The sequence below is a fragment of the Cololabis saira genome, chromosome 10 (assembly GCF_033807715.1).
Source record: "Cololabis saira isolate AMF1-May2022 chromosome 10, fColSai1.1, whole genome shotgun sequence".
Taxonomy (NCBI): Eukaryota; Metazoa; Chordata; class Actinopteri; order Beloniformes; family Belonidae; genus Cololabis; species Cololabis saira.
Genome location: NC_084596.1, coordinates 15,103,930 through 15,125,210, shown reverse-complemented (window position 1 = coordinate 15,125,210; position 21,281 = coordinate 15,103,930). Strand labels below are relative to the sequence as shown.

The 21,281-nt window shown below is 40.0% G+C and overlaps 1 protein-coding gene across 4 annotated transcripts in view; it reads left to right on the top strand.

The window, feature by feature from the left end:
- The window catches only part of gnal (guanine nucleotide binding protein (G protein), alpha activating activity polypeptide, olfactory type), a 52,643-nt gene extending 31,507 nt beyond the window's left edge, over window positions 1-21,136 (top strand). For 2 of the 4 annotated variants that reach the window (XM_061731785.1, XM_061731787.1), the window contains exons 6-12: window positions 14,027-14,081; window positions 14,192-14,265; window positions 16,207-16,265; window positions 16,388-16,508; window positions 17,318-17,448; window positions 17,539-17,606; window positions 19,058-21,136. In XM_061731785.1, the coding sequence (XP_061587769.1) occupies window positions 14,027-14,081; window positions 14,192-14,265; window positions 16,207-16,265; window positions 16,388-16,508; window positions 17,318-17,448; window positions 17,539-17,606; window positions 19,058-19,204 (655 nt within the window). In that variant the 3' untranslated portion in view covers window positions 19,205-21,136. Of the gene's footprint in view, window positions 1-14,026; window positions 14,082-14,191; window positions 14,266-16,206; window positions 16,266-16,387; window positions 16,509-17,317; window positions 17,607-19,057 lie in introns of all 4 variants that reach the window. The other 2 variants (XM_061731788.1, XM_061731786.1) reach the window with 2 other exon arrangements.
- Window positions 21,137-21,281: the final 145 nt, after the last annotated feature.

The following is a 21,281-nucleotide window of genomic DNA, read 5'->3' as shown; positions in this document are numbered from 1 at the left end:
ACAAACATGCCCCGTCCATAAAGGCCCAACCCCACAGACTACGTGATCTGAATAATATGTTTCCAGATGCCATGACACCCTTGTCCCAAAGGATCTCTGCCTTTTTTCCTGATCGTTGTGGACCTGCACACCATTAAGCTGGATGATGTTAATGTTACGTCTTAGCAGAAATGTGAAAATGTCACTAAGCTGAAATATATTATCTTAAATTAACTGAAAGGCAATGCATCATAGATGTTAGGAGCTTGAGTTTAGGATGAAATGCTGTAGAAATGACCCAGCGCTGTGGGTGGGCCCAGTAGTTGGCCCTGTGGTCGGGGATACATGTTTTAAAGGATGGGTCTAGTTCTTGGCCTTGGCTAAGGCTGGTGTCGGGGCTAGGGTTTATTGCTGGTCACGGGACTCTGTCACCAGCCTGGGGGCCACTGACACAGTCATCTGGGGCTGTAAAATGCTAAGAATGGTCGGCATTGTCAGCCATTCCCGGCCCCTGAAGGGCCTGCAGAAACAGAGGGGCTACGCTTCACAAACAGTTGCACTCCTCAATAAGGAGCCTCTTCTGTTCACGGAAGAGCCCGAAAGAGTGATATTTATACACTGGCTGCATGTCACTGCTGCTTTTTTATGTCACCAATAAGTATCTTCACTTCTTTTAATGTTTTAGCTGATTTTGATCTGGACCGTATAATACTGAAAGAGGAGTGTGACTGTGACTGTCTCCGAGCTCTGGGTTTGTCTTACATGTCTGAACTGATCCGTTTGTTTATATTTCTATTTTGAAATGAATTAACATTTTCCTGACTGCTCAGTCACTTTTATGGAAGTTTATCAGTTTAAACATCCGAGATGGGTTGTTTAACGAGTTTTTGTGTCGTGTACAAAATGTTGTACAGTGAGAGTTGCATGCCATCTATGAACAAAAGCTCATGCAGGCAGAACAAAGTTGCAAGAAGCCAAAAGCTTCTTTTGGATTACCTTCTCAAAAAATGCTTGTGAAACTGCACCAGGTATCTTGAGTAAATGATCATTTATTGGAGTGTGTTTGAAAGCTTGGTTTGGTTTTTGCTTCTTCTTTTACCAATGCTAGTAACCAAACTGCTGACACTAGATGTCTTGCATCTGCCTGTTTTGTCGGCTTGTGCTAAGACAGCGTTCAAATGATAGATATAACTACTGCAATAACAAAAAACAAACAAAGAAACAAAAAACTGGATGTTTTCTTCATGAAAGGGGTCATAAAGGCTTTAATCCAGATTAACAAAAACCTTTGTGTCACTTGTTATCATCAGATGACCCTGCTGTCAGCTGACTGAGTAATAATCAAAGGGGCACTATGGAAATGTGTGTGTTTGAATTCATCCAAGAGTGTGCAGTTTTGTGTTCTGTATACATGATTTCTGAGCAAAAAGGAGTGTTTTTTAACCGAGCTGTTGAGTGATCTACTGGAAGCTCAGTGGGACTCGATCTACACAAATCACTGTCCTTAAGGTTGTTGGAGCCCCCTGTGGGACTGAGTCCTCGGCGATCTGTCCCAGCCCTCTCTTGAGGCCAGAAAGCGATAGAGAAGATGTTGCAGAGCACATGAGAGCACATGCCAAAGCTTCTTCCAAAGAGTGTGTGTACATGTGTACAATATTTTCAGTCACTCGCCATTTTTCTGTTTGCCTTCGATTATCTGTTTCTGCAACTTTAATTGTTTTTCTGTCCATTAGGGGTAGATTTACAGAAAAACTCTAGATGGCTGGTCTGGAAATCTATCAGCCAGGTGGTGGGAATGGTTAAGAGAGCTTGGCCTTGCATGCTACATGTCACACGATTATCTACAGTGTGAATGTGTTTCTATTTTGTTTCTACAGACCAGAGGCTCTGACAGCCTCTGTTTACTTTTGTCAGGAGCCATGTTTTCATATAATTGTCAAGTTGAAGCAAACTGTCAGAAGAAGGAAAACTTAGGCATGTTTCCATTGACTGGTTTGGGACGAGTAAGGCTCTGTAGCGACGTCAGAACATGGTGGTATAGAAGGCTTTATTTTTAGGAAACAAATTGTCTACATTCATTGAAATAAACATAATTTGATTGAGAGAACAACTGCTATGTAATTAAGCTTGAATGCGCTAAACACCAAAGAAGATGCCCTCTGTTTGTGAATGAGGAGCTGACATTGCTGCCCCCCCTCAAGGAGCTTTCTCTTCCAGTGCATCACTGTCAGCGATGTTGAGAAGAGCAGTGTGCAAACGGCATCGAAAGGTGGACCCTCACAGCCAAACTGTAGCTCTTTGTCAGTGTTCTGTCCAACAGGAGGAGGCGACAGAGATGCACAAACTGTAGGTAGCAATATCTGAGAGTGGGGAGACTGATGGATATAAGAGATGGGGAGGGAGTAGCAGGTGAGCCCAGCATAAAGGTGAAGGCGGGTGGCTGCATCGTGTGAATCAGTCTAAAAGAAATAGAGAAGCTTCACAGTGGCTTGTATGAATAACTTGACTCAGCTCCAGTCTGCCATTTCTTTTTGTAATCGTGTATTCTTTCTCAGCATTGAACTCATTCTCTTCACTGGCTTTTTATCTGTTTGATGAGGCTGCATATTGGTCACCAGCAGATTATTGGTGTGTTTTGTTTTTAAATAAAGTTTAAAAAATGACTGCATATCCAAAAACCCTGAAAACATGATTTAATTCTGCATCAGGCAGGCTTTCCTTTTTAGTTAAGATGTTAAAGTCAGTTTATCGTGTTTAAATGTCCCCTTATGAACAAAAGGACATCGAACAAGTGGATGCAAGTTTCCACATTTGTGTTCAGGAAATCAAGGTTATCAAAATTTGTATCGCGGGAATTCCCGCGATATTTGACGTAATCAGTTATGAAAGTTCAAAAACGCTGAAAATTTACCATTAATGCGTTGCATAAAACTACTTTAAGGAACAAGGGAAGAAGGGATGTGAGATGGAGTAAGGCACCGTCACCAGGCGAATGTTTAGCTGCTCTGCAGCAGCTTACGTGGCGCTAAGATGTGGCGTCACTTCAAAGCCAAATGTATTGCAAATCGAAACCCAGAATCTGTAACCAAGAAACCTTTTAACAGACTGCAATCATCTTTCTTAGTTAAGCTTTCCCCCCCCCCCCCCCCCCCCTTAACATCAGTTCTAAAACCATATCCGCTTTGTTTTTTTTTTGGGGTGGTCGGTTTCAATTCTGGTACACTCGTCAAATCAGTCAGGACATAGCCGAGTTCTCGTAGCTTATTAGCTGCAGAATGACTCAGCACTTTGTTGCCAACTTTATCAGTTACATTAACAATTTTATCCTATATGATGAAATTGTTAACATTAACAACTTAGCTCTGCTTGCTGGGTCACATGACCACAACAAGCTAGTTTTTGGCTCTCTGACTTTTATGAAAGATGATTGCACTGTCAGTTAGACATTTAGATTCCTTCGTTACAGATTATGTTTTTATTATTATTTTTATTAATTTATTTTGGGTTTAGATTTGCAGTACATTTGGCGTTGTATTCATGTCATATTGCACTACTGGCCACTTGTTCCATAGTTTGTGCGTAAGTGGCGAGTGAGGACCATGCGGTCCACGTGTGGACCGGGATATAAGGCTCTCGGGACAGAAATGTCTGTTAACTAGTCCAAAAAAATACAGTCGACACATCAGTCGGCCATTAAGAGTTTAAGTTTTATGTTAAAGTCATGCAAAAAAAAAACAACCCTCAAATGATGTTAGCTATAAATAGATGTTTATTTTTGGGTTCAAATCCGTCCATTTTAAAGGGCATAAAAAAAAGAGCAAAGTTTGTGAATGGCAGCTATTGGTGAGTTTGTACCAACCACACACACATCTTTCTCTTGATTGTAGACACACACACAGATACACACCCTCCTGTAGTCCTGGAGCGTACAGACTCAATCCGCTGGAGGACAGCAGCGGCGCTGTAGGTCCCCTGCTCGGAGATTGTGGAATGGTCGACCATAGACACACACACACACACACACACACACACACACACACACACACACACACACACACACACACACTCGGTCTCCTCTCTTCACTGAGAGACGCCCCCCCACCCCACACCCATGTTGCTCCCCCCCCTTAGAGCTTATGTAAACTAGCTGTGGAGCCAGGGCAAGCTGAGGCTATTTTTAGCAGCAGCACTGCAGAGCAGAAACTGGCTAGGGTCACGTGTGCACAGCCGAATCAAAGGGAGTATCCCGGCAATGCGCTGTAAACAAAGGGAAGGTCAGTAGCAGAAGGTGAGACACAAAACGCCTCTGTGTTCATTTTGTGTGTGTGCGTGTGTGTGTGTGTGTGTGTGTGCGTGTGTGTGTGGTGTGTGTGTGTGTGTGTGTGTGTGAGAGCGAGACAGAGTGCACTGCCTGGCCATGCCTTTTCTTCTCTCACTGTCCGGATATAAAACAAATCATAGTGAGTGTCTGAATGCACCCATATGCTTTCCTGCTCGCTCTGTCTCCCCCTACCCTGCTCACACACGCAGAGCTCAACCATTTCTTCCACTGCTAGACACCGAGAGGGGGAGCTGAATTGATCAAAGCCGAGTTTGACACGCAAGGAGACATTTTGCTGCCTAATCATGACAGGGGCTCCCAGCTCTAAACTCTCTCCCTGTTGCTGCCGAACGGGGCCTGCCAGAGTGAGCAACAACAGACACGGAGCGCAAGCACAAATTATCAAAGAGGGCACGGGCAAATGTGCTTAGCACAGACTTTAGCATGTATTGTAGAACACAGGGGTTTGAAACGCAGAGAGTCTGCTCAGAATTAGGCCTTGTCACGCCTTGTAGCTCTGATGTTTTTGTTTTTTTTGTTGTAGTTTTCAGACCCAGTTAGCAGTCAGTTTAGAGGGTGGTGGCGTCCAGCCACACCCAGAAAAAGGTCTCTATCTTGGCCACTAGTCAAACAAGCTTCAACTTTCACCTCTGGTGGAATGTGGTCAGAGGGAGGTTCACAATTATTAATAGAAACCTTCGTATATTTTAAGTCACAGGGGTTTGTTGAAATTGTTTAAGTTGCTTCACCTGAGTTGATTGAACAAGGTAACTTGGAGGCTAACTAAACTAAGACTAAACTTTATATATATATATATATATATATATATATATATATATATATATATATATATATATATATATATATATATATATATATATATTCTCCAATTTGGATATGAGGGAAGACGCTGTACCAGGGGAGCACCTGTTGTTTTTTATTAAGCTGGAGACAAACATTTTGGATTGCACATGCTCATAGTTTCATAGTGTGGCTGCTTCTTAACACTGAAATATCATGCTGAAAACTGACCGATGCTTATCAGTCATTTTCTCTCGAAGTTATGTGGCTTTTCTCTGTTTGACATTGATTTTTGGTTTTTGAGCTGTCTATATTTGGTCTATATTTAAGAAATACTGAGAGTTTGTTTTTTTGCTAAACTTTGACTGAAATAAATGATATACATTAATTTAAAACTCCCCAGATTCTGGATCGTTTAACATTTTGAGATAGCACGTGGGTGCATCGTAGGGAAAAAAAGTGTGGTCGGAGCGCTGTATTTTATTTTCAAATTGAGTTTGAATATTGTTTTTTCCAGGAAGTAACCGGTCTGTTCATTGGCAAAGTAACAACGCCGTATGCTCATTACTCTTTGCAGTTATTCCATTAATAGCAAACAATTGAAAACTACAGTCTTCTATTTCCCTTGAGCTGTTTGCGTCTCATAAATGCAAAAAGAAAAACACCTTCTTTTCTTTTTTTTTTTTTATCTGGGACTGTTTTTTTGGCAGGTGGGATGTAGGGGGCTGACTCAAAGCCACCACAGCATTACCACCGTTTGCTGTTACCACTTGGCCATAAAGCACATTTTTCAGTGTGCATAACTGTAGCCAGGTCCATTTCACAGGACCCCTGTTGTATACTCCGTGACTTGTTACATTCTTAACAGTTATCCCCACAGTCCAGACGTGAACTTGTGCAGTTGTGTAACTCACAACTGTATGCCCATGAGGTTGTGACGGTATTCATGCGATGTTTCTTTACCTGCCACATATTCCCTTCTTTTTACAGAAACTGTGACTTTTATTTTTAGATGTGTGTTTGAGACTCTGGGCCTCTAAAATAATCCATGTAAGCCTCGTTTTTTTTTCATTGCCCTGCAACTAAACAAACACACACACACAGTCAGTGACAGTAACACAAATACAGTACCGAAAAGCGGCGCAGTGCACGGTTCTGCTTTGTGTTGATGTATGGGAGAGACTGGGAATGGAAGGATACAAGTGCAGCCTGGCTTAGGAAGAGATGGGGGGGGGTAGAGAGAGGGAGTGAGAGGAGTGGTATGGACTGACTGGAGTTGCCATGGGAACCCAGCTGCTAAAACCAGGCAGGGTCAGTGTGGAAGGGACCGTGTTCAGTGGAAAAATGCCACCTGGAGGCCAGACTGTGAACTACACAAACAACAGGCCCAGGCCTCTCGTCTGTGTAGACGACGGCTCGAGTTGCGGCTGCATTTCACTCAGATGAACTCCTTGTTGAACACCTTGAAAACAAGAACTGAGAATTGAATTTACCTTCCTATTTTTAGCAGGATCTTTCTTTTTTGTATGGCTGTGGTTGCTTTCAGTCGCCCGCTAGTTCAACATGTACAGCCTTAGCACAGGCTGATGCAAATGCACTGATACTATAAACCCTCATGTCTGATGTTAATTATTAGTTATCAACTTTTGATTAGCAGAAAAAGAGGAAAAGCTCGAATGGTTTGACTTCCAAGCTCAGGAACTAATTTGACACAGAAGTTGCTGCTGTTTACAGGCGAGAGAATTGAATTGTGCTCAATATTGTTGATTAGACTATTTTTACTTTATTTTTTCTATTTTTAGTGCAGTTTAGTAGCTAAACAGATAGGGCATCGATGTTGGGCTTCAGCATTATTAAGGAGGAACCTCTCTGGTCAATTTCACAGTGAGAACTCTATCTGGAAACTCCACATGGGACACAGATCAGAATCCCCACGAAACTCCCACTGTGGCTAAAATTTGGGGACTCGAGTCGATTTTAACCTGAAGTAATGTAATGGTCTACGTAGACACTGAGCAGATACGAACGGGCACAACAATGTATTTTACATTTTTATATACAACACCTCTCAAAACTATGACTTGATGCAGCCCTGGAAGGTGACTTGGTGGCGTTGAGAAAAAGCAGGCACTTTTGTTTACACAGGATTTGGTTTGACTTTCAGGAGTGTCTCCGTTCTTGCTCCTATATTTAGGAAGTACCCACTGAGCCGTTGATGGATTTGTCCAGTTTTAGATCCATCTTCCAAACTGCACAGTGTTCCTGTTTGGATGTATGAGCTGAACCCGGAGCTCAGATCTTTCCACCAGGTCCACCTTCACGTTGTTCCGTCGCAAGTGGCTCCTCGTACTTTACCGGGTCATTACAATCGGACAGACTGTTTTATGTGATGAGCTGTGGAGCATTTTGTAGTAGAAGATGAATGAAAAAAATTAGGTTATGCTACAGGATATGTACTGGATTACAGATTATACTAAAAAAAAACAAAAGGAAACATGCATAATCTAATCTAAAGTATTCAAATAAAACTTTCCCAGCTAGAAACAGATGGTGCTGCTGAGTTTTAAAGAACTGTCACCAGTCAGTTGGAGACTAAAGTGAAAGTCCATTATGCTGGCCTGAGCAGCTCAAAATATGGAAACTATTGATCCGATCCTCTGCAACTGCTAATTAAAGATGGTCCGCTATTTGTAAAAAGTCAACCCAATTATCAAATGAGCACATGAGGCTGGATGCTGCTGGTTGATGGGAGGGTTTCCATGCTGTTAGAGGGGACTTTTTTCCAGCTTTTATTGCAAGGTTTTTGCAGTTTTCTTGATGGCTTCAGTTGGGCTTTTTTTTCTTTTGCACATTTGTTGTTTTGAACCCAAACACCAAGAGATGAAGCTTCAGAAATGGTGTTTGTTCCTTGTTGCTTCCTGCTGTATCCTCGTAAAGTGAAAACACAGAACCCAAAAAAAGTTATGTTTTCCACGTTGTTTTCTGTACCTTTTTGAAAGAATGAGGCGTAGGCTGGTCCCCTTCATGCTCTCAAACAAAAATTGACCTTGTAAGGAGCCCAAAACATAGGTCTAATTCACAGGCAAACACTTTCACTCCGTTCTTTTTCCACGTCCGCCCGATCCTGCACAAGGTTGCGATGATAGAGGAGGAGATTCTTTTCCATGAATGTAACAAAAGCCAAAATAGGTCAAAAACACTTCAAAAATGCATAAAAATGCTTAATAAAATCCAAAATCAGTAAAATGTGGTTCAACTAGGGTGAAAAGGAAACAATCACTTCGTCAGACTAGATTAAGAAAACAAATTTCTCTTTATATTTAGGTTATTAAAGGGGCATTTGTGTATCCTTAGTTTTTTCAGTGATAACGTTTGACGTTTAAAATCAAATGTCCACAGTTTATTAGCACCATTTGTGTATTATTATACAGCTGTAGCTTTTGGTACAGGAACAAGACCTCTATTTCTGCTATTAATTCTACTTGTGGCTTTGTTTTAAGTCTCTTAATCGTTTGTTGTGGCTCTTTGAAAGCGGCCTAATGGCACAAAAACATCTCAGTGTGCTGGTTCTGGAGGATGACTCCGTTGAGCTGCTTGATGATGTCCCTGAGGTCCAGCATCCAGTCCTTTTAATACCCCCCTCCTCTCCACCGCTCCACCGCTACCACCCTCCCTCTGCCCCCTTTCCTGCTCAATGGGCAGCAACATGTGACCTGCACCACGTGGGGCCAAGGCCCGAGGCCCCCAGCATCAACTGTCCCTCAACGTGTGTGTGTGTGTGTGTGTGTGTGTGTGTGTGTGTGTGTGTGTGTGTGTGTGTGTGTGTGTGTGTGTGTGTGTGTGTGTGTGTGTGTGTGTGTGTGTGTGTGTGTGTGTGTGTGTTATTTGCGCTTGTGTCTATGTTTTATGGAAAGATGAGACCAGCAATACATAAAGACCAGTCCCAGTCAAGTGATACTGCTCATAACAAAGCCTATACATAGCAACACATACTGGCCCGCAGGACCAGTACAGTGTGTTTAACTTAAATACAGAGACAGCCCAACCCCACGGAGGGAGCGGGAGCAGGGGGGGGGGGGACTGTAATAACCAAGATGGTAGTAGTAATTTCTATTACATTCAACCTGCCAATTCAGAGCAAGCTGTCATAGCGCAGTGAAAGGCTTATTAAACAAGAGGGCCCGTCATGTGAGGGTTAAAGGATAAATGAGAAATTACAGCCCTCCTAATGTGTATGGACATGAAGTGATCAAATGGAAAACAAATGTCTGAATACTAAAGCACACTTTGCCATGAAGTGCACACATGCTAAAAACAAAGTGGAAAACTGGTGGTCTGTTATTGCTCAAACCACAAGTTTGACAAAATGACCACATTAGCCAGAGATTGCCGATACCAGCAGAGAACAGTTCTCAGAGGAAAGAGAGGAAAACAGAGCAAACCGCACATTTCCTTAAACCTTAAACCCAGTTCGTCTGTGTGTAGCTCTCCACCAGAGGAGTCGCAGTCACTTAAAACTGCACCCCCACCTTTTGATAAGCTATTATCTGAACAGCCACTTGGTAATTAATGTTATCTTTGTCTTCTCCCACCCCCCAACCCTGGATACTGGACCCGTGTTCTTTTCTTTCTTTTCTCTTTCTCTTTTTCTTTTCTTGAATGGAAAATATATTTGGATCTCCAGTGCACTATCTATAGTACTTCTGTCACATGGCAGTCACAAAGCAGTCAGTAATTATAACCTAGCTAAGTTTCGGCGAGGAAGACGGACTAAAAATACTCTCACACTGGTGCAGTGATGAGGTGAAAGCTGGACTTTGTGTTTTTGTGAGTAAAGATGCATTTGTGTCTGCGGTGTAGTGAAACGCTCGACTGTGTTCGGTGTCTTGTGAAGTACAGAGCAAAGGCCTTTTCTTTTTTCTAAAGAACTTAAAATTACATCACTTTGCTTTTTTCTTTTCCCCTTCTTTCTGATACACTTTTAGTTTTCACCATACACTGTATAAACACAGACATATTATGATATATAGCAGGTTATCACAATACTATGATTTTAATATTTATACCAATAACCACTGTATAAACACAGACATACTATGATGTATAGCAGGTTATCACAATACTATGATTTTAATATTTATACCAATAAGCAGGAAAATGTCATTTTCAATGCCTCTGGGGAAGATCGTAAGAAAATTAAATGCCTTATTTTTTCTTTTTGAATAAGATCTTTACAGACAAAAACATAAGTATCATAATAAAACACTGACACAAAGTGAAACATATCCATTAATTATTGAAGAAAGGGTAATAAGGTTTGATTCTCCTTACTCAGTTTTTGATTCATTATTAGTATTTGTTTGGGAAAAAAAATCTTTATTAAACACAAAAGTCCCTCAAAAAGAAATGCTAACGAAGAGCAATGACAAGAATAATGTACTCTAAGTCAGATTAGAGTATTGTATTTATATTATTTTTTTAAAAGCCTCCTGTGGACAAGTGTTGCAAACTAGCATGTATGCTAAAACACTCAAACAGTGCATTTGGTTTGTCCTATGTTATTGTGATGTCCATACCAAATAAAGAAATATAATAATAATAATAATTAACAAAAGTCAGTCCAAAACTTCAACATTTTGGTAAAACAGAACCTTATTTTTAATTTTGATAAGCCTGAAACTAAAGAGTGTATCAAACCTTAAGAGTTGAGTCTGAGGCTGCCAAAAATGTCTGTGACTGTTCAGGTCGCTGCGATTTGAATTTATTTTGCATTTTGCAAAATATTTGCTAATAACACAACCTTGTTAGTGTGCTTTTTAGTAAGTCTTTCCCTTCTTTAGCTTCGGTCAACACCACTTTACAACGCTGCTTGCCAACAGGTTGTTGTAGTTGTTATTTGCTGCCTTGGATCCAAAATATTTCTATGCAAAACTTTTACTTGTAACATTTTCCAGTAAAACTGCAGTGTGTGTGTTCAGCGGTCAGTGGAAGAAGCATCCTGAAGTTGTCAGCTGAAGAAGACAAGATGGCAGTTTTTATTGAGACTGGTCCAAATGAGTATCTGATCCGATTCGTACCGAAATATCAATTTATTCATTTATGTATGTATATATTTTAACAATTCTTTCCATATGTGTTAATGATTAATCCCATAATTCAGCAAAGCCTTTTAAAGTCAGCTATATATGCAGTTTGATCTAGCAGCAAATGTTTAGCTCCTGAGAATTGAGGAAGTAATCGGCGCATGAACCAATAGTCAATGAGTCAACGAGGGGCAAAATAACAGCAGTATCCTAAAAACATGTGGTACCTTTTTGGTAGTTTGGAAATATTTATTGTTTAGATATTTTTCTACTTTCATTTGCTGCTGTTTTTTTTTATTTTAAAGAGCATCAGAAACTGTCTAAATATCATTGCTTGTTATGGTCAGCAGAAATGCATATCAGTCATAAGGGAGTTCACATCCTGGCTGACTAAGAAGTGAGGTAAACTACTCACCTTTATCGCTGTCTTTATTATTACCTACCATATCACAGGTATTGATAAAGAAAAAGATAAACTCTGAAATAAACTTTTTATCTTTTCGTGATACAAATATCCTTGACAGTAAATACTTATAACCCTTTACCACCAGTTGTAATAAACACCTTTGAGGAAGACGTTTTAAAGATATGTGGAGAGGTTTATGTTTGAGAGAAGTTGGAAGTCTAGAAAGTCCGTTTAGTTTTGCAATCTGGCCAAAAAGTAACAACCGTCCAAAGGTCGGGTTGTAAGTTAGAGACGGAAAAGAATTGTGGGAATTTACTCACAGGATTAGACCTGTAATACGCCTGGTTAACAAGTACATAATGTTGTACCGGCTAAGATAATGAAGCTGCTTTTGTTTTGTTTTTTTGTACATGCTTGTCCATAATGAGCTGTTTATCATGTCTTGATCATAAAAGCCATGTATTTTAAGTAATCGACAAAATAGCAAAGCTGTACAAGTTGCTAAAGAGCAGAAGTCAAACTGAATGTTGAGCGATGGTGTTTTTTTTGTTGAAAGAAGAAACTTGACTCATGAGTTTGAAATGCTCCCCTCTTTTCCTCCGTACTCGACGCTACACTTGGAGATACAGTAGATCTCATGAAATTAGTGTAAGAAAGTTGAGTTCTCTTTTTAAATATAGTCTTACTTCTCCCCTTCCATGTGGACTGTTTGAGGCAGAAATAGTCAGTGTGATGAAAACATGGTTGTCAGAGCACATGAGCAGCGTCGCTGTTATCTAATGGTTTATAATGCAGCATTCATTCTCAGTTATTTAATCCTCGTTGGGTGTGTTAGTGTGCTACTTTTAGGGCTGAAGTGAAAATGAAGTGACAGTCTTCCCGATAGAAACCCAAACCGTGAACACTGATCCTGCGGGCATCAGGTTTCCTGTAGGCTGCAGTCATGTTGTCTGTCTGGTAACATCCTGAAACTGCAGATAGTTTGGTTAGAAAATCCACGACGGCAAGGCAAGACAAGACAGTGTTTTTGGTCCACATCTTTCATCCTTACTACAGGGGGAATCCTCTCTTCAAGATGAACCTGATATACCTGTGTTCAAATTAGTTTATCCATTGTTGTACATTTCTTTTTGTCGAATCCATAATCACTATTACCTGGTCTCAATAGGGCTGGTAATTGTTACTTAAATCAGGAATTTTACAGGGAAACAAAATGAGGTTCTTTGTCCCAAAGTCAGGAGACATATTCAGACACTGGTTCTTCTCAAGCAGTTGTCCAAACTGTAAAGAGAATCCTACAAGCACAAGAAAGATTAATAGACATTTCTTGATTATTGGAACTCTGCATCAATGGATAGTTTTTTTTTTTTACCTTTTCTTAAAAATCACTAAAGCAGTTGTCACTATAATTGTGTTTTTATTTTTTATTATTGAGGATTAAGTTTTAAGTACTTTTTATGGGCGAACAAGAAGAGTTAATTCTCCACAGTGTGACTTTTAGATGTAAATGTATTGTGGTCTTTTTGAGAAGACAAAACACGTCTCATTTTGTGCTTAACTCGGTAGTCCTTGATTTTTCAAGGATATTTTTTGTTTTGAGCCCCAAAATAAGTACGTTTGTGACCCTGATAATGTCCATTATTATGTCTATAGAAAAGCAGATAACTTAATTTCTGAAATAGACTCAGGAACTGAATAAATATTGAAATGACTCTTGTTTTATGATGGTGAACCACCTTCAAATACCCGTAAATTATGTCTTTTACAGCAGCTATGATTATGGCCCTACTTACATATATCTATATTTATGTCTAAATGTACTACGGCCCGTGGAGCAGCCTTTGTTGAAGTGATCCAGATCATCCAGAGGCCCGTGTGACCATGTGTCCCCGGCCTCGGTGTCTCGGACCTGCCTGCTGAGCTGCAGCGAGGCCCAGCTGCTGCCACTGCTGCCGCTTCCACTGCTGCACATGCTCTCTCTGTAGTGAGGAGATGGCAACAGCAAGCCTTCTAACCTCCACAATAACCGCCTTATGTAATCACTCTGGATAGAAAGGACCAAAATAGCCCAGGCTGAGCACGCCTGCCCTCTTGTGGCGATCAGCTCAAACAATGACAGCATCCCAGGTCTCTGCAGAGTCAGACATGGCAGCAACCTCTAGATCGTGTTTGTGATAAAGCTGCGTTTAATGCATGGACTCGTATAGGTGTATCGTTTTGTTTTTGGATTGTTTTACCTGGAGAATGTCTTTTGTTGGGACTTTTTTTGTTGAGTATTTGGTTTTGTATATTGCAAAGTCAGCACGTATGAGGACAACTCTCTTTTCTTTCTCGTCTTGACATTACATTTCTTAAATGTTTGAGTCTTTCTGCAGCTTTTAGAAATGGCTGAACCTGACTCTAAAATCTAAATCTATTCTGTTTCTCTCCCTGCAGTTTCCTGGACAGAATTGACTCTGTAAGACAGAGCGACTACACACCAACGGACCAGGTCGGTTCTCCTGCTATTCTGAGCAGTGTAAAATGTGTCAATTCAAAAAAAAAATGTGCTTTGTTGTATTATATTTCTGAACGTACTGTCTTTGTTTCCATGATGTGCAGGATCTGCTACGCTGCCGAGTGTTAACTTCAGGGATTTTTGAGACGAGATTCCAAGTAGATAAAGTGAACTTTCAGTAAGTCTGAGCTTTTACATTTTATATTTGTTGATTAAGCATTTAAATCTTTTGGCACTGAAGCTTTAAAAATGTCTAAATTAGAAAAGTGCAGAAATTAAGAAGGATCACTACAGCATCGAAATCAACAGTGTTTATCTGCGTCCACTTCATTCAGTTATTTTTATAAATGAAATATTCACGCCCTGCATAAGACACTATTGTTCTGCCCCATTCACATCTACGATTACATCCTCTGTCATGCAGCAGCGTTTCCAAACATTTGTCACCCACTTCTTAAAAAAAGAACGCTGTTCAGGCAATTTCCAGTAATTTTCTTTTTTAAAACCTTTCAACTGTGCATCACTGTGAAGAATAATCTCAGACTGGAATGCCCTCTTGGCCGTTACTGCTATTTTTACCTTGGCCTCGTGTTAAGAGCCTGAAATGTCATAAGTTTGTTGCCTCTAACATCAGTCTGTCCTCGAAGAAAAGACCGAGGCCCGGCCTGCCTGCCAGACAGCAGGAAGACGAGCAGGCAAAGCACAGTCACCTAAATGACTTGAATGTAAAATGAATCCAGTGTGATTTCCGAAACAGATGACAGTTATTTAGTGTTTGTTTCAATGATAAGAGCAGCTGATAGAAGTTAGAGTAAACGCTTTGATATACTCTAATGACATGAACCATTTCTGCTGCTGCAGATATAACAGTCTCATTCTACCAACTGAAGCGGGCCTTTGTATCACGTTATATCATCTCCAATGATAGAAGAAAAAAAAAAGCTCTGGGTCATAAATTCCCTTGGGACGTGCATTTGTCATTACCAGCTTTGATGACTTCCCAACATTCAGCCAGGGTCATACTGGGCACTGCCTACACAATTGATGCTGTCCATCTTTTCTAAATTAACATGTACCGGTACTTTATAATTTATATCAGCATTTTAAAAAAAAAACATAAAACAACATAAAACCAGAGCCATTGTTTTTATTAGTATAACGTGACACCGTTTCCGTGCTGGGGTGTGTAGTAGGGCTGGGCGATATGGACCAGAAGTCATATCTCGATATTTTCTAGCTAAATGGCGATACTCAATATATATCGATATTTTTTCTGTGACATAATTGGAGTTTCCCCCAAAGCATTATAGCATAGCATCTCTGTTAGCTTCATTTTTTTCTGAGGCAAACCCTTAAAAAAAAACTGTCAGTTTTAATACAAAGCCTTGTGCCAAATGTCACACAGGTACATTTATTAACAGAGGTCTGCACAATATCAAAATGTATAAAACAAATGAAATAAAAATAAACAATGCAAATAACAAAACATTTGTGCAAATCTCAAATAAAACATTCAAGTCAATTTGTCACAAAATAAGCTGTATCAAAATCATAATTTTTTTTTTTTTTTTTTTTTTTTAAATCGATATAAACGATATTGTCTCGTACCATATCGCGTTTGAAAATATATCGATATATATTAAAATCTAGATATATCGCCCAGCCCTAGGGGGAGTCTCCACCTCGCACCATCACCAACATTGCTCAGGCCATTCACTACAGGGAAAGAGTTCTTGCTCATGATGGGGGAGAGGGCGGGGACGAGTTAGCGTTCTGTGTTTTGTTCAAATAGCAATAGATGTGATGCTATCTAGAAAACCCTTACCCTATCTTTAATTGAATAATCATGTATCCATATTTGTCCTGTTAATTTCTATAATACATTTTTGTGTGGGACCAGAGATAAGGAGCAGACGTATCAGGTCTTTTCTCATGATCTTTAAAAAAAAGGAAATAAAAAAAAATAGGAGTTATATGGACAAAACAAAATATAATGCAGGCAAATGTGTTTAAAGCCAGCTAACTGCAGCACAGCCTGCCCGACCGATCCTCACCACCAGAGGGCAGCAGGGAATCTTGTTGTGTTTGAGTCTGACCCAGAACTGTGTCTCCTCCACAGCATGTTTGATGTCGGCGGCCAGAGGGATGAGAGGAGAAAATGGATCCAGTGCTTTAACGGTGAGACTTTTTAGCCTGACTGTTCTTGGTTTCTTTCCCCCCAAATAGCATCAATAAAACGCTTTAAATACATATGACATGAAAAGGCTGTCCTGACATGAAAGCTCTTCTCCCTCCTACAGACGTCACTGCTATCATCTTCGTGGTGGCTAGCAGCAGCTACAACATGGTAATAAGGGAAGACAATAACACCAACAGGCTACGAGAAGCTCTGGACCTCTTCCGCAGTATTTGGAACAACAGGCGAGTCTAAAGCTCTTAATTGCGTTTTGTCAGAATACTTGTTTTTCTTTTCTGTGTTTTAATTTAAAAAAAATACATATATACGGTATATATATATATATATTTATATATATATATATATATATATATATATATATATATATATATATATATATATATATATATATACACAGTATATATATATATATATATATATATATATATATATATATATACAGCTTTATCTTTATCTTTCTCTTCACTTGAGTTGAGCAGCTGCAAATGCACTAAAAAGAAATCCAGCAGGTCTTGTCTGTTGCACTTTCAGTTGTTACGAAATTATGCTTATAAGCTCTGCTACCAAAAGCAATCGGACAATACCTAAGAATTTAAAAGCATAATTTGTTCGACAAACATAGTTTATAAGTATAGTTTGATAAGTTACAGGGTGTTTCTCTTTTTTGACACAAGTAACTGAATTGCTTTCGAGCCAGTTCATCCTGATGGGACGTAAAAATGTATCTTTAGATTCATGAGTTGTTGCTGCTTTTCGAGAATTAATCAAAAAAATTATTAATTACAAAGAATTTAAAAATAAGAACTTGCATACTTGCAACTCCCTTTTGTTTTTGGTAAATATTAGTAGGTGAAAAAACAAAGTCCCTGTAAATAATGTGGATATTTTCTTCTACTAAATTTTAAAATGAATGCAAAGACCTAAACCTCCTCGGCTACATAACGCATAGTGATGACAGCGATAGTGAATTCTGCAATAAAAAAAAAAAAAGAAGAGGTTTCTTAACAGTATATTTCTTCTTCTTTCCTTTCAGATGGTTACGCACTATATCAGTCATATTATTCCTGAACAAGCAGGACATGCTTGCGGAGAAAGTATTAGCTGGAAAATCCAAAATTGAAGACTACTTCCCTGAATATGCTCGCTACACCATACCAAATGAAGGTCTGTGCCCCGCTAAAGTCCCCGACGCGTTAAAATACTTCCGTCACCGTTGTCCCGGTCTGTTTTTAATGGCGACTGTTGTTCTTTCAGCAACCCCAGAACCAGGTGAAGACCCCAGAGTGACGAGAGCCAAGTTCTTCATCCGAGACGAGTTTCTTGTAAGTGCATCGCTTCTCGTCTGGACTCTTTTGAAATGAGCCCGACTTAATCAGAGTTCAACCATGAATAAGCTCGTCTCATTAACTCCTAACTGAGTGTTTACCAGTCCTGCTCGTAGCTGTGCATATTCTTCCGCTTTGAACCTGACGAACCTATTCTGCTGATGCTAACCTCTTCCTGAGGACAGCAAGTGTGAAACATAAGCAACAATGTATTTTAAAAAGTATTGTAGCAGGACGGTCTCGTCACAATTATACGGTTGCCTTTTTTCTTTTGACAAAAAGCTTTTCTGTAGCCTCCTTTTCTTTAGCCTGTGTATAGAAGTTATGTTGCTTCTCATGTTTGCACAGTTCACCATAGTTACCAATAAACCTTGAGACCGTAATATGTTTATTAGCAATATTATTGCTTTATTTTCAGTGCTCTTAGTGCTTTACTAGGAATAATGAGAGTTTCTATGAAGACAGATTACATCTGTGTGTGTATAACACCCAGGTTTTCCCGTTCTGTCCCTCCTGAGCTCTTTTAACATGTTTCTTTTATGTGAGAATAATGGCCCATTGAGGATAAATATGGGTCTTATTTTGTCCAGTGTAAGCCTGAAATAGTCTTGTGGGTTTGTCTTTGAGTTCGTGGTGGTTGTACTTCTCTTTCTTGTTTTTTGGGCCCCCAAAAATAATACGCTCTAGGCTTTACAAAACTGTTATTTTTAGTTTGAGAAAAAAAAGATTCTGTGCAACCTCTGGTCATAAGTGAACACATTTTGTATAAACGGCAGAGAAGAACTCTGACGACTCAATGTTGGAGCCACAGGGAAGGGAAACGGTGTGTGAGGGCTTTTATTGTGAAAATTATGAAACGATGCAAAGTGGAAGTGAAATACAGCATGAAAACCCGAATTTGCCCCTGGGTTACTCCTTTTAAAACCCGAATATTGGGTCATATAAACGCCAAACGGAATATCCTGGTCTGTTGAGTCCAGGAAGTTCTTCTAAACACGGAGAAACGCAAGACCACGCCACACTTTCGGAGTGAGGAGGAGACTAATCACTTCATAAATGTAATGAAGGATATGAACATTTTGGCATTTGTAGACGGTAGAAAGTACCGGGATAGCGAGATTTACAAGAAGGTGAGCGAAAAGTTGCGCGAAGCAGCATTTGTTTTGAATTTGGATACAGGAAGAAGAAGCGGAAATGACGCTAATTGCGTCATCACGTTCTCCGCGTCATTGGTTTGATCGGGATATCCCGAATGATTAATTTCCATGTATACAGGGATAACTCTGTTTGCTCACGCATGTAAACGGAATATTCCGAATGTTTCAGTAACCGGAATATTAGCAATAACCCAAATTTTGACTGCATGTAAACGTAGTCTGAGTGAATGTGAGGAGGTCTAACCTGCATCCTGGTTGTTTTGTGACTTGTCTCTTGTCTCTCGTCCTTAGCGGATCAGCACCGCGAGCAACGACGGCAGACATTACTGCTACCCCCACTTCACCTGCGCCGTGGACACGGAGAACATCCGGCGGGTGTTCAACGACTGCCGGGACATCATCCAGAGAATGCACCTGCGGCAGTACGAACTCTTGTGATGGATGAGAGACCGTCTCTGTCAGCCTTCTGTGCTTTTTTTCCACCAATCTGCATCCTTGATGAACCCTTCCTCCGCCCCCCTCTTCTCCTCACCCCACACCCCCTAAAAAAGACCCTCAGATCACCCCTCATGTCGAGGACTATGAAGTACTACTGAAGTGTGTCAAATCCTCTTCCTCTTTTTTAACTTTTTCTCTTTTTGTACTTTTTTTTTTTCCCAGTTTCATCCCCATGTAACGCTGGCACCCCCGCCGTTACTCCAGGCTTTTTTTTTTTCCTTCTTTTTTTTTTTTTTTTTTGGTGCCCTGACCCTTCATCCTCCTCATCCTCTTCCTCCTCCTCCTCCGACCTGCTTCTTCACTCACGTGAAGACGAGTGGACGGACGGGAACCCGAGTGGATGAAGATATGAAAAATGCACTTTGCATCAGGTTCCTTAATAACTTTTGTTGTTGTTGTTGTTGTTGTTGTTTTTTCTCCAGAGGAAGCATACACACAATGTAGCATCACAATATTTATTACCCTGTCACGATGATAGCTTGACCGAGCTGCAGGGTGGACCGAGCAGCCGAGAGATGCACGAAGCGGGAGATTAGAAAAAAGGGGAGGGGGCGGGAAAAATGACGACATGAAGACGGATTTAAATGAAGGAAAAGGGACTGAGCTCTCTGCACCTTAGCCCTGCTGCCTCCACGGACTCGAGCCTGCATCCTTTTTTCACACAGACCATCCTTTTAGCTTAGAGATACTGATGGGAGGGAGGGGTGGGCCGGGAGAGAAAATTGTATTGTTCTTTTTTTTTTTTCTCGTTTGTTTTTGTTAACTTGTACACTGTGCAAGGTTGAATTATCCTGTACAGACTGTAAAATGTAATATTATTTTGTACAACTTAATTGAAAGAAAAACAAATCTACTTGTAGATCTTTGTGCCTTGATTATGGCTGTACCTGTAAATGAGCTCAGATGTAAGTATGTTTTTGACTGCGCTGTACAGCTTGATGTCAAACTCTATCGGCAGCGAAAGACTGCGGGTAGGGGAATTTCTCTGTAGAGTTTAGTTTTTTCTGGTTTATAAAAAAAAAGGAAATGCTGTTAAGTAAAAAAAAAAAATTAATAAATAAAAAAAAAAATAGGGAAAAAAATCCTAAAAACCTGTACACATTATGCAAATTAACCACTTACCTGCAGTGAAGACCAGATGTTGCAGCGCCATGCCTTTTTTTTTTCTCCTTTTATTATATATATTTTTTGAATTTCACAGCTTTAAACAAACATTGGAAATCCATTGAAAGTGTCCAAAATTGCAACCTGGTGTTGTTTTAATAGGAACCAACTTTTTTCTTTTTTTTTCTTTCTTTTGGATATGAAGTGTGTCTGAGATCTGTACTGATGTGCGTGCCTGTGCGCAGGTGTACATAAAACAAACATAGACTCACAGACGCATCGTGTGTGTGTGCGTGTATGTGAGGGCGACTGGGTGTTGTGTGTAAAATTTTATAAATGTATGTACATGTAAATTTATAGGTCTATATAAATATATATGTACAATTATACATGTTTAATTATGTGTGTGCCTAGGTGTACATACCTATGTATGTATACGGTAAATATGTATACATACACACATAGGAAAGCATGTTTAGAATGGAGATGAATAAATGAGAGCGTGCAATATTAGTAATTCTTTGGTCCTTTGGAGCCATACCTAATGGCACAGGCACTATGAATGTGTGAGCAGCACCCAACAAGACGAGCTCTTCTCCTTGTACAAACAGCATCAGCCTTTTCTTCTGCTACAGTACACGTCTATCCCCGAAAGAGAGTAAAGTGACTGGAGGTGCAAAAATCTTGTTTGGCCTGGGAGGATGATTAAATGACGTTTTTATTTTCTTTAAATAAAGAGGCACATTAGAGGACTTTGCTTTACTTCCATCCTGGTGTCCAGTTGTGTCCAGATTTGTTGCCACGGAAGTTCATTTTTTAAAATTGATTGATTGATTGATTTTTTTTACTTTATTTTTTATGCTGTAGAGGTGAGCAAAAATATCTGCCCTGAAAACGTCCATTTTTTTGTTGT